The 13,390-nt window shown below is 46.3% G+C and overlaps 1 protein-coding gene across 1 annotated transcript; it reads right to left on the bottom strand.

Moving 5' to 3' along the window:
* Positions 1–7,875: 7,875 nt before the first annotated feature.
* On the bottom strand, positions 7,876–13,367 carry hinfp (histone H4 transcription factor). The gene is made up of 9 exons (XM_079737575.1): positions 12,923–13,367; positions 12,530–12,756; positions 12,287–12,398; positions 11,968–12,120; positions 10,789–10,866; positions 10,558–10,678; positions 10,030–10,168; positions 9,811–9,935; positions 7,876–8,854 (listed from the first exon to the last, which is right to left on the bottom strand). The coding sequence occupies exons 1-9, from the start codon at positions 13,080–13,082 to the stop codon at positions 8,431–8,433; spliced, it is 1,539 nt and encodes a 512-aa protein (XP_079593701.1). The 5' UTR covers positions 13,083–13,367; the 3' UTR covers positions 7,876–8,430.
* Positions 13,368–13,390: the final 23 nt, after the last annotated feature.

A 13,390-nucleotide genomic window follows, 5' to 3' on the forward strand; every position in this document is an offset into this window, starting at 1 on the left:
CCCATGTACAACACTTGTATACACATGCAGGCAGTGTGTCCTTATTGTGTCACTATGTTAATCAGGCCAGGGGTTTGATCGCCTCAGATGTAAACATTGATCAGTGAATTGGAGCGCGCGGTCTCTTTAAAGACCGCACCTGCGCAACGAGCCGCTGCTGCTGATGCTGCAGTGGCTGGGTTATTTTCGGTAAAACAACCGAGGGGTTACTATCGTTCAGACATACTGGGCCTCCGTGCAATCACAACACCGCGACCTCCATTCAAACTTCTTATAATCAGGATTTAAAAAATAGATGTGTGTGTCCCTGGCATCCGAGAAACGATGCGCGTCTTTGCGCAACCCCATATAAGGAATATTTAAATGCATGATAGGAGGGCTACATCAATGATAATTGTTTACTAACGCTGGGTTGTGTCGAGTGTGGACAGGAAACGTGGTGGAAACGTGTATGATCTGCTTTTCCTTCTTCCAATAACCGAGCACTGTAAGCTATAGGCGGTGAAATGTCTGTCTTTCCTCATTGAAAAGTGTCAATAATCCCATATGTTCTGCTTATCCATTTGAAAAAGAAAAACGTAATATTTAATAAAACACTGGAAAATCGGCAAAACAATTGGAATGTTTACATTTTGAATGCGTCACCAGTGTCCCCTTTTCCATATTGACCCAACATCGAAGACTTTATTTGTCTGGGAATGAACATGGCTGCGGTAACCATGGCAATGTGGGGATTGGAATGTTAACCCCCAGACCAGGGAGGTGTTCCGAGGAGCTCAAGCAGTGTGCGGAGCCGCTCCAGTAGACTTTAAGACCAGAGCAGCCCCCTGCAGTATCCCAACACAAACCAGTACACTGCCTACAGGATGGACCTCAGACTGGCCAGTGCTGTGCCTCCCCTGGGCCTTCTGCTGCTCATCATCACACTGGGCACTTCAGCAGGTGAAATGATCAATTAATACTATTTTACATTGGATATCCTTTGATGCATTTAGCATTACCCAAATCACACTACTTTAACTGTCAACGTTGTTTGTGTTTGTGTGTGTGTGCGTGAGAGTGCATGTGGGGTGTTAGTGTTTTGACTCCCAGCCTAAAGGTTCTGTGTTTGAACCAGAATGTCTGCAGCCTAACCTGTAGGCGTCCTCGTAAGATGCTTTTGTTGCTTTGGATAACAGCGTCCTCTAAATGACAGACTTGGCAGACATAGGCAATGTGTACGGTGTATGACAGTGTCTTTAATGGGGTATCCCATGTCAATGTGTTGGCATTCAGGGCCGGTGGGGGTGACGGTTCCTATCAGGGTGTCGGTGGAGGGCGGGCCGTCTAGCGAGGCTACGGGCTCCTACTCTAGCTCTGTGGTGGAGGGAGGGGTTCTGCTGGGGGCCCTCAAGAGACTGCAGCAGACGGATCCATCCTTTACGTAAGATCACACACACCACCACTGTGCAACAAAATGCATTTCATTCATCCACACAGCCCTCCTGGGGGAGGGAAGAATAGTCTGGTGGTTAGAGCGTCTGACTCACCGACGGTGAAAGGTCGCGGGTCCGATCCCGTGTCTGCAACCTAACCTGTGAACAAGACGCCTAACCTCATACCTGCTCCTTAATGACAGATACCTGAATCTACAGCAGGTTGATTTGGATAAGCGTCTGCCGAATAAACAGCAGGCGGCCACAGGTCCCCTAGAGCAACACTGCATGGTCGGGGTTTTTTTCTTTTAATATTTCACATGTCCCTCGCTGAGTGACAAACGGTGTGTCCCGTCAGGTTCACGCTGAAGGAGGACCCCGACCACGGCCTGTTTCTGGAGAGTGTCAACGGCGTGGCGGGCAGCGGGCAGGCCCAGACCTACTGGGAGCTGCTGTCGGCGGGCGCGCCAGGGGAACCCGCCCGGCTGGCTGTGGGTGAGTACCAGTGTCGCTACGGCGGGATCGCCGTCGCGATGAGGACCTCCCCGCGGCGGGCGCGTGTCGGAGCAGGCCTGAATGAGCCGCTGGTTGCAGCCTCAGAAGACTTCCTTACATAACAGGGAGCGGAGGGGAGGCCTAATGATGGGAGCGTTACCGCGAGATCCGTTACACCGGGCGGCGCACTGAGGATGTCCGTTGGTATACGACAGTTAGTTCCGACCGGGTGATTTGATTTGATGGTTTAAGAGGCATTTCATGTGTGCTGATATGCCAGCACGGGGACTTTAATGTATACATGTATTACCCTGCTTGATAGGTGTTATAATAACATTAATTAGCCGACATTAATGATTGCAAGTAAGCTGGTGACTCATCTGAATCACACATGCCACCAAAGCGACTGTCAACAGACTCTGATTTGGTGGCACAGTAAATGGAATATACAGATACATGCACGTGATTCAAAGCAGCTGGCTGGCGGTAACGTGTAGACCTATACAAGGTAGCAAGCTAGTGTGCAGGAACATGTTTGTGTGTTCCTTGGCAACAGTCCTGTCCCAGTCAAGTTGTGGAACCATTTGTGTGGGCAGAGCCAAATAAATGATTAGATAAAACAAAGAAAAACAAAACCAATCAAAATCGGTTTGATGCATAAAACTGTTCAGTAATAAAGGGCACTTGTATAACGGTTGTATAAAAGCAATATCCCACTTGAGGTGGTGATGTATATCAATATGAGAATATCAATACGACTGGGATCCGGTCATAGCTATGAGGCTGCAGGCCAAGTGCCGAAGATAATCCCATTTATTTCTTCCTGTGTAACATAGTAATGCTAATTATGTAAATGTATTCACTCCCAGCAGTGCTTAATACCAGTACCAGTATTGTTGATATTCCTATAGTGTTATGGTAAGGGTGTTTAACTACCTGCCGAAAGATATTTTGGGGTTTTGACTCCCAATGTCATTGCAGTCTACTTGTAGACTTCCTTAAGCGATCCTCACCCCACCTGCTACTTAATGTCATGTATCTGTAATCACTACAAGGCATTTTGGATAAAGCATCTTCCAAATGACTAGAAAGTGATGTAGTAGTGTTGTGCAGGATACAACGATTAGGCTACTACTGTAGTACTGATGTGAAGATGATTCTATGTGTTTTTCTGTTACACAGGTATCGGCTGCTACAAGCCCAGAGCTGGTGAACACATAATTCTGCGTCTGAGCACCTGGTCCAAAGACTTATAAACAAATTCATGGATTGGGTTTGATTTCAGTCTTTCAAGAATATAAGCATTAAATATTGTAGTTGTGAATTTGCAGTACAGCATACTGCACACATGGAAAACATTGATTTGCTAGATGACTGCTTTAGACACGTGACCGGTGGGACTCTGCTTACTAGCGACCTCTAGTGGCCCACCGGAGCTGTAGCGCTGATGATCAGACAAACAAAATACGCTTAAAGACATAACAGACAAATTACAGACAATGAAATAGATTGTGTTTTGGGGAATTTAGGTAAATTAAAAAGCCTGGGTGAGTATTTAAATAATGCATGCAATGAATAAATGATTGCACAACATAAACATGACGTGATTTAATTGTCTTTTGCATATCTAAAACATATCTAACATCATAATAATAATAAAAAAGCAAGAAATGTCTGTCTCACAGCAGAATAATAAAAGTATACATATCTGCAAATCTCTCATAGTGTAAATTATGTTGTATGAGGTTCTTAAAATGTTCCTAATTACCATTTATTATATGACACTATTGCTTTTATTATAATATTGTTTGCAGCATAGAACTGGTAGAATCAGAAAGGGATGTCCATCAGTCCATCAAAGCTATCCTACAGATTATATCTAAGATTCATGTTTTGATTGTCAATTATGTATTTCATAAATGTTCTTAGTCAACCTAAACAATTCAGACCACAAATCAATGAAATAAGTTTGTTCAAAACCTTCATTGATGTCAGTTCATTTCGATTTTCACCTGAGACAAAGGGAGGGAGATGATTGGTCAAAAAGAGAAGAGAAGACAGGAAGGAACGGCAATCTCAGTTTCGATTCCTCTTCAACTCCAGTTTGACTGCGTTTGCTGAAAATATCCAAAACAGAGAAACAAACACACAAAGTTGCGTGAACAATAACAGAACCAAATCCCCCTGTGTATGTAGCTCTCTCCTCAGCCACCATCCACCACAATCCCAAGTAGATTGGCCAGTGACACATCTCAAAGGCCTTTACTCACCTAGCGGCCATCTTGGTTCTGAATGCTAGCTAGCATTTAAAACCAAGATGGCTGCTCTATGAATGAGGGCCCGTTAGAAGCCTACTCACTACAGGATATGGAGCAGTCGCATACGCAGGGGACACACTGGGAGAAGAAGCGCTTCCAGCCGGTCTCCTTGTTCTGACAGTTGTCAAGATGGCTACAGCCTAGCTTGGGGTTTCCGAAGTAGCTCTTGTTGGTGCAGGTTGTGGAGCAGTTTCCGCTCAGCTCCCTCTCGTTGACCTCCACGCGACCCCGCTGACACATCCCTGGGTGGAGCGGTCAGAGAAACGTGGAATCTAGCATTTGTTGTTTGTTAATATTTTCGATATTCAGCAGACTATCTTTTCAGCAAGTGAAATGGGAAGGAAAACAAAACAACAACAAAAAGAAAATATTCTATGATATTTTATTTTACTCACAGTGAATTCTGAATTCATCCATTCATTCAATGAAGTCATTTATTCTGCTTGGAGTCAAATGTTCTATGCATGTGAATTGCCTTAATTCAGGGTTGTTTAAGATGTACTGGGGGGCCCTAAACCACCCTCCCCCTCCCGCCCACATTCGAGCTACCAAACCCTTTTCTCAATTTCATAAATTCTGATTCATGAAATGTATCAGACAAAACATCAACACATGTATCTTGTATTAACTCACGCAGGCAGGAGGGTTTGTGTTAACTCAGACAGGAGGGTTTGTGTTAACTCACTCACGCAGGAGGGTTTGTGTTAACCCAGACAGGAGGGTTTGTGTTAACTCACTCACGCAGGAGGGTTTGTGTTAACTCAGACAGGAGGGTTTGTGTTAACTCACTAAGGCAGGAGGGTTTGTGTTAACTCAGACAGGAGGGTTTGTGTTAACTCACTAAGGCAGGAGGGTTTGTGTTAACCCAGACAGGAGGGTTCGTGTTAACTCACTAAGGCAGGAGGGTGTGTGTTTACTCATACAGGACGTGAGTTTGTGTTCACTCACGCAGGCAGGAGGGTTTGTGTTAACTAAGGCAGGAGGGTTTGTGTTAACTAAGGCAATAGGGTTTGTATTAACTCACTCACTCAGGCGGGAGGGTTTGTGTTAACTTGTGCGGGAGGGTTTGTGTTAACTCATGTAGGACGTGAGTTTGTGTTAACTCACGCAGGCAGGTGGGTTTTGGGGTCCAGCGGCCGTCGGACTGGCACACTCTGGTGGGGTCTCCGAGCAGCAGGAAGCCGGCACGGCACTCGTACCTCACCAGCGAGCCCACCCACCAGTCGTCACCGGTCACCACGCCGTTGTAGTCCACGTCCGGTCTGCCGCAGTTCACTACAGTCCACCCCCCAACAGAGCACAACGCAGACGCATTGGAGAGGGGGTTATGAATCATGAACCCATTGAGGTTTCATTCCATACACCCAGTTGAATCAACGGAAGTGCACCAGTACAGCAAAAAAAAAGCATGAATGTTTGCAGACAAAGGACATAAAAAAGAACATTAACATTCAAATAAACAAACAATATTACATCAAACCCAAGTGCAATGACAAAGATCTCTGCTCCTTATAAAAAAGAAAAGCAATGCCCATAATAAAAAGATGGCCGATTTTCTCCTTATTTTAGGCATAGAAATGTGAAGCCTTCCTCGCTGATTCTGCCCTGGCATGAGGCACCAGGTGGGTATCGGTTGGTCTCGAGGTGATGACCTAGTCTAACGACAGGGTGAACATACGTCAGCCCCACCTCTGCAGAGCGACTTGGAGCCCACCCAGCAGCAGCTGGAGTCCCCGCAGCGGTCGCTCTTCAGCTCTTGGTGGCGCCCTCTGCAGCCTCGGAGGCACAGGGGGGCGGTCCCGGACCAGTACGTGTCCTTCCAGGGCCTGGGCTGGGGGAGCCATTCTGCCTCGCCTAACAAACCACGGGGCAGCCCTACGTCAGTCTTGGATGAGCCTCAAGCCTCCCAAACCAGATCATACCGGTTTAACATTAACAGGTTATTAACCGATAGTAACCGATAATAATACTACTAGAGTGGTGGTGGGAGGGGGAGGATACGGGTGTTCGAGTCAAGCCGAAAGATACTTGGTTCGATCCCCAATGCTTCCAGTCTACCTCCATCCATTTTCTTACATTTACATATTCCTATTTTTTACTATCTTATTTACTTTATCTTGTATTGTTGCTATGTTTAGGTGTATGGCTGTTGAGGAACCAAGCATCTTGTGTATTTGTACAATAAGATGTAATAAGAGTAATTCTGAGTCCAATTCATATGGATTGGAGAGTGAGATGTCCAAACCCATGGTCAATACAATTACTTATAAAACCAACAATAACACACCACTATAAATCTTACCACTGACTTCCTCGTCTGCTGTGGATCTCTGAAAGAACTGGCCCTGCAAGCTGCCCAGCAGCGCCAGCAACACCACATGTACCCTCATTGCGGCCTAGCAGCCTCAGCCACGGGTCAAGGCCTCTAGCTCCAACCTCTGGGCCTCGGTCGCAGCGTCACCCCCGCTGACGTACAGCAAAGATCACCTCCTCCACGGAGCCACGAGATGTCATGACAGTGGTAGTGTGTGTAGTGTTCATGTGTTTGCCCGAGTGAAGAGAGGAAGCGACGCTGCTTACACGGAGCTATAGATGCCCGGCTAATCCTCTAAAGGCAGCTAATACCACCAGCCCTAACAGGCTGGGCTTCCTAATGAGCCCCCACTTTTAATGTCTTTGTTGAAATACAGCGTTGAGAACGAGACGAATGAGTTTATATTGCATGTTTTGAGACATGCCCGTAAAATGGCTGCACTTACACGATCGCCCCACTTTTTCTCTGATCTGGGGCCAGCCTGCGCATCAAATTGGCAGCCGGAGAGGATGAAAGCAATTTATAAGGAGGATTAGCGACAGTTAAAACTGCTCCCTTCCACTTCAGGCCACAGTTTAGTCAAGATCCAATACTTCCATTGATCAGACTAACAGGAAGATATTTTCGGCAGGGGGTGCGGGGTGGGTTACGGTCCACGTAGAGTTTATAGAATTCTTAAGATACTATGTTACACAGGCTCTGTAGTCTACACACCACTCTAGAACTTGCTATTCGAGGTTGTGTCTGGCTGTGAGTGTGCGTGCATATGCGTTGGCTGCATCCCAACCGCGTCAAGACAGATCTGATTGGTACACATTGAGGATAAATGAAATAATTTAAAAATGACCGCTCTCTTCGTCCCACACCCCAAACATACCATACAAAATAAAAACAAACCACAACCAGTTAAATAAATTATTAGCGATCATTTTATCGTCATCGCAGTTTTGAAGCTTCGCCACCAGGGGATGCTGCAGCACCTGCCGCACCCCTACTTCCCGCTAGCCTGGCTAACGCCAGACCTCATCTCAATCTACATTGAGATGAGGTCTAGCAGCGCACAATGAAATCGCGCGCAAGGGAGCATGGGTATACCCAGGCTAACTTCCCGCGCCACTGCTATTGATAGTATTTTATTATCAACACCTAGAATGTAACAGAAGATGGTGATTTCCAAAGAAATGCCACAAAAAAATATATATATATGAATAAGTATGAATATATAAAGATATTCAAATTCAAAGATATTCAAATTGCATCTAAACCGCAAGATCAGTATTTCATTTTGTAATGTTTTTATTGCACAAATAGGTTTAACATTAGGCACTGAAAACTCAGTACCACGGACATATCGAAAAACAAATCAAACAAGGCCAAATAATAATAATTAAAATGAATGTTAAATCAAGTGCCTTGCACTCTATTCAAATCCTGAGTGTTCCTCCTTCAAATGAGCTAAAAAATAAATACAAAAACCTGTCTTGCCAAGCCCTCTCGGAGGGCACAGTATGTGCACGACAGCCCCTCTCAGCTCCCAGATGAAAGTATTGCTACAGTGGAAGCCAGGTTCTGTTCGTATCCTGCCTTGAACAGTTTCTGGCTCTGGAGCTCACAAACGCCATCGCCTCCAGGTCTTAGAGCAAGTGTGTGTGTTTTGTTGATGTGTGTGTTTTATGGTTTTGATGTGTGTTGTGTGTGTCCGGCAAGGAACAGCTTCTGGTGCTGGAGCCAGTGTGTGTGTGCCCTGCAAGGAACAGCTTCTGGTCCAGGGGCCAATTTGTGTGTGTGTGCCCTGCATGGAACAACTTCCGGTCCAGGACCGTTTCTATGTGTGTGGGTCCTTCTGGGAACAGCTTCTGGTCCTGGAGCCAGGTGGGGCTGTTTTTTTTTACACCACATGCATGCCCAGCTGACTGGCTGTGTCCTGCAGCTGCAGCATGACGGTGTCCTCCCCTTCCTGGGTCAGACCTCCGGTCAGAACGTAGAACATCCCTTGCTCTTCCTCGTCCCCCTGCCCGCCCACGGCCTCCAGGCCCACCTCCGGCCCCTGCTCCTCCAGCAGCACCCCTCGCAGCTGCAGCTCCATGTCGAGGGGACCCCCCGCCTCCCCCGCCCGCTGGCCCAGCCCGGGGGGCTCCGCCTGGGCCCCGGTGTCCTCCTCTTCCTCGTCCTCCTCCTCCTCCTCCTCTTCGTCGTCGTCCTCCTCCTCCCCATCCTCTCCGTTCCGCTCCCTCATCAGCTGCTCCGTCAGCTCCACACTCTCGTAGCGAATCAGCTGCAGCCGCATGAAGCCGTCCTCGTGCTCCTTGTATCTGACGGAGAATTGACAGTGGTCTATCAACGTTAGAAGAACAACATCTTCACCTCGCACGGGTTAGGTTGTGTTGGAATTGAATACATACTTGGACTATTTTCCCATTTATTAAAGAAGAAATCTGGTGTAAAATGGACCTGGGATATGTTCAATATGATAACGAGTTGGAATGTTCGATAGGGAGCAAAAATAGGCATATAGACGCATTCTTAAGTTGGCTGTTTTTTGCCGATCCTACCAAAACGCTATAAACTTGGAACGATACGGGGATGTCTCATGGTAAAAACTAAATCGCTATTTTAAACCACTTACAAGGCTCGATAGGTAGATTGCCGAATATAGAGCTTGTGACATCCGTGAACAACACACAAGCTCTGTGTTTGCCAATCTACTTATCTGAGTCTTAAAGACAAGATGGTGTCGACGGGTGAACTACTGATGGTATTGTGTGTATGAAATGTCCTTTTTAATAAAAAATCTGTACACTTACAAAGCTATCAATGCCTCGTTTTATATGTTAAGACCCTTATTATACTACCAAAGAAATGTCGGGCTACTTCTAGCCTTGTTAGTGGTTTAAAATAGCGATTTAGTTTTTACCATGAGACATGCCCCTATCGTTGCAAGTTTATAGCGTTTTGGTAGAATCGGCTATAAACAGCCAACCTAAGAATGCGTCTACACGCGCTTTTTTGCTCCCAAACGAACATTCCAACTCGTTATCATTCCAAACATATCCCAGATCCATTTTACACCGGATTTCTCCTTTAATTTGGCGGACCCCTTTATTCAAAGTCACGCTCAATCAATTCTGATATGTTAAATCGAAGCAGCAGTCGAAAGGCAAGGTACCACGCTCAGGGCGGCCTACAAGAAGAGTTTGGCCCTTGGGGAATCGAACCAAGTCCCTTTGGCCAGCGGACCATTCGACGGGAGGAAGTCACACATGCTTACCGGAAGCGCGGGTGTCCGGAGGGCCATTTGAACTGGTGCTTCTTCCGCAGGTGAACCGTGAGGTTGTTCCCTCGGGTAAAACACTGGTCACAGACGTGGCACTTGTAGCGCGGCACAAAATCCCCCTGGATTTAAAGAAGAGGAAACGGACACACACATTAGGCTCCGGCTCCCTTCTGGAGCGGGGCTTTTCCGACGGGAAAGGCTTTGCGGTCGCACCTCGTGCTCTCGTTTGTAGTGGATCTTCATGGTGCGGACGGTACGCGCCGTGTACGGGCAGCCCGCCGCGTCGCAGCGGTACGCCGGCTCGCTGGTGTGGGTGTCCAGGTGTTTCCGCAAGTCCACCAGGTTTTTACAACTGGGGCAGAGTGAGAGCTCAGATGGGGTCTTGCCACATTGTTCTGTATTGATATTATTATAACAAGGCTGGGGTCGACTAGGTACTACAATACATCGTATCATCAATACCACAGAAAATAAGGTGAGGGGAGTTGCTAAGTAGTGACGATCGATGAAGAGCATGCGTGTTCCTGTGCAGTAAGCCCTCCGGCCGAGTTGACCTTCAGCAGACACTTTTATCCAGAGCGATTCACAATAAGTACATTTTTCATAAGAACGATAAACAATACATGGCTGTCGGTATAGTGAGGATGTCCATAGATCCAAGTGCCAAGCACTAACAATTGTTAGGTCAACCGATTCCAAGGCCACCTTGAAATACTAGAAATGAAGCAGTAGTGGTGGTACCTGTACTTGCAGTATTCACAGCTGTATGGCCTCTCGTTGCTGTGGCGGAACTTGATGTGGTTGCGCAGGGACGAGGGCGAGGGGCAGGTCATGTCGCATAAGGGACATTTATAGTGGTTTACTGCCCGCAAACAAACAACAAACCCGTTAATGGCGGCACAACTTCCTACGTCACCAGCAGCCATATTTGTTGATGACGTTTTGATGGAGAAGAGGGTTGAATGGACTGACCATGGGTCCTCATGTGGTCCCTCAGCAGTCGTTCTGTTGCAAAACGCTTCGAACAATGAGAACACTGGAACCGCTGACCTGCAAGACCCAGCGCCCATTAAACATCCATAGTGTTAGCCAAGTGTCGAGGAAATATCAGTCATAACCAAATATACAATTATATACAAATTATATTAACCTTGTTTATTACTATTACATTAAAAGGAATTGTATGCATTCTCACTGTGCCTAGGGATACTTCTCTTCCGCTCTCTAACTGACTAAGGCCCTTTGCATTTGAATTGCCCCTGTAGCCACGAAGTCTGAGCCTCAGCCCATGCCAATTGACTGACTTCTTTGTTGTGTAGATTGCTTTGACTGTCATCCAGCCTTGCTTGCAGACTTGAAGACATGTCCACCTCCCCCATAGCGTATTGCATTTAACTTGGCCTCTCTTGCCAATCCTAAAATCCACAATGGTCACTCCCACTCAACTTTGGTTACCTTTGTATTCACAACCAACAATGCAAACGATTCCCTATAAGAATCTTGATCACTCATTTTCTCACTGAATGATCATGATCATGCTCTAATATTGAATCAATTATTTGGCTGGCCGACGCGTCCTCAAAAAAAGTTTCTCTTCATCACCAATAAACGTACTTTAGCAAAAGCGTTATATCATTTTTTTTAAATTACAGTGAATTCAGATACACATCAATAAAAAGGAAAATGCTGGTCTGTCTGTTGTACTGATTCTGCCTTAGAGCTTTGCGTGTGAAAACGCCTGCCGCAAATGTAAACAATAGCAAAATGCCACTTTATACATTGTAATAAGACAATTTGCAAAAGTACTTGTATGGTGATTCACTGTATTGTCTCCAACCTCTGCACTGACCAATGCAAATTGATTCAAAGAGACAAAGGTGCTATGTGTCATTGTTTAAATTTGTGGCAAGCTCACACATGCTAAATTCTCTTCAGCATAAATTATACAACTCAATTACACAGTATTCGCTACAGATGTTTTAGTGAAGGCAAGAGGAACTGGCGGTTTGATAATCCCCAAAGGTATTACCCTTAAAAGGATCGGGGGTTATGCATCTTTCTCAAGGAGGCCTATCGGCAGACTGAAGATGACCTTTTTTGGCTTTGATCTGACCCCCTCGCCACTAGACCCTACCCAGCCTTCTAGGATACCTTCCAGTGCACTCTGGCGCTTGATGTGGTCGAAGAACTTTGTGTTGTTGGCGTACATGGCGCCGCAGCCCGGGCACGCCACCACCTTCTCCTGGGTGTGGCTCCGTAGGTGCTCCCGCAGCTTGGGCCGCCCTTTGGCACTCGCTTCGCATTCTTCCGAAAATGAAAAAAACAAAAAGGTACGGAGATTGAAACAATGTCTGGGAGGACGGCTGCACTCATCCCATGCAAGTCAAATTGTTATCAAGTCATTCAATTATCACGGCAGAGGATAACATCTCATAACACCCGCACAGGGGGCGAGGCTCTGCCACCGTACCTTTCCACGCACAGCGTAACAGGCATTCACTGTCACCGGCGGGGATGTCCATACAGAGACTGTGCAGCTCCACGTGTCGGTAAAACCATTCAGGGTTTTCATAGGGGGGTTGCTGCAAACACAGAGAGGGTCAATGACTAAAATAACAATAATAATTGATTGTAGACATTTCTGGATTCAAGTGGACTTTCTGCTGTGCCCCCTCAAAAAACAAAAACTATAGATTTGAACCCTAAAATGTACCTCGCAATCCTCCCAAAGGCAGGTGAAATTGTCGGGGATTTCAGGGATGATATTGCGGTTCTGGTATCCTATAGAGCAGGTGCCCGTGTTGGGGTTCGAGGTCAGCACCTGCAGGCCCAACTGCTTAAGCTTAGTGTGGTAACAGTGGAAGAAAACGTGACGCCGCAGCTCTTCGGGAACGTCTACCGAGCAGAATCCACAATGTCTCCAAAGGCAGCTCTGCTCGGCTGAAAATTCAAGCATTCACATAAGATGAGTGTTTATTTTTGTTTTTTTTCTAAGAAGTTCATTGATCGGTGTAATCCAACATGAACACTTTCGGTGGACGCATTGTGACTAGGTGAATGAAGTCACAGTGCGGGTCTTGATCAATCGACCTATTATTATCCTGACCTTCGTTTTCATCGCTATCATCCGAAGGGTCCGACGTGCCCAGGTGAGTCTCCATGTGCTTACAGATGTTCTCCATCCTACTGAAGGTGTCTTGACAGGAGCCCCACTCACACTCAAGTACAAGCGGCATTTTCTTCTGTATCCGTTTCTTTGGTGACATTTCCTTTAAACAGTCTACACCGGTGAACTTACAGGATCTATAACTCACTATTTCACAGCACGACCATTATTAGGAGTCTCCAGAAGGTCGGACGACGTCCAGATGGGCACAGGTGCCACCCAAACACTCAAAGCATCTTAAGACTTTCATCTAGTGGATTTCTATTACTGTCTTTTTTGATCTATGGCCTATCATATAATCAAAAACAAAGTTTCCCTATACACTATTATTTATCATTAAGGGAATCATTTAAAGCAAAACAAGCATCTCTAGGTCAGTGTATTGAGCGAGTCGGAACGTAAACATGA

This window comes from Pollachius pollachius, assembly GCF_949987615.1.
Source record: "Pollachius pollachius genome assembly, chromosome: 6".
Taxonomy (NCBI): domain Eukaryota; kingdom Metazoa; phylum Chordata; class Actinopteri; order Gadiformes; family Gadidae; genus Pollachius; species Pollachius pollachius.

Coding starts and splice junctions, on each gene's coding strand:
- hinfp (XM_079737575.1), bottom strand. CDS start 13,082: ATGTCACCAAAGAAACGGATACAGAAGAAAATGCCGCTTGTACTTGAG. Junction 12,757..12,922: donor TGATAGCGATGAAAACGAAG/GTCAGGATAATA, acceptor TTGAATTTTCAG/CCGAGCAGAGCTGCCTTTGG. Junction 12,399..12,529: donor GCCTTTGGGAGGATTGCGAG/GTACATTTTAGG, acceptor CTGTGTTTGCAG/CAACCCCCCTATGAAAACCC.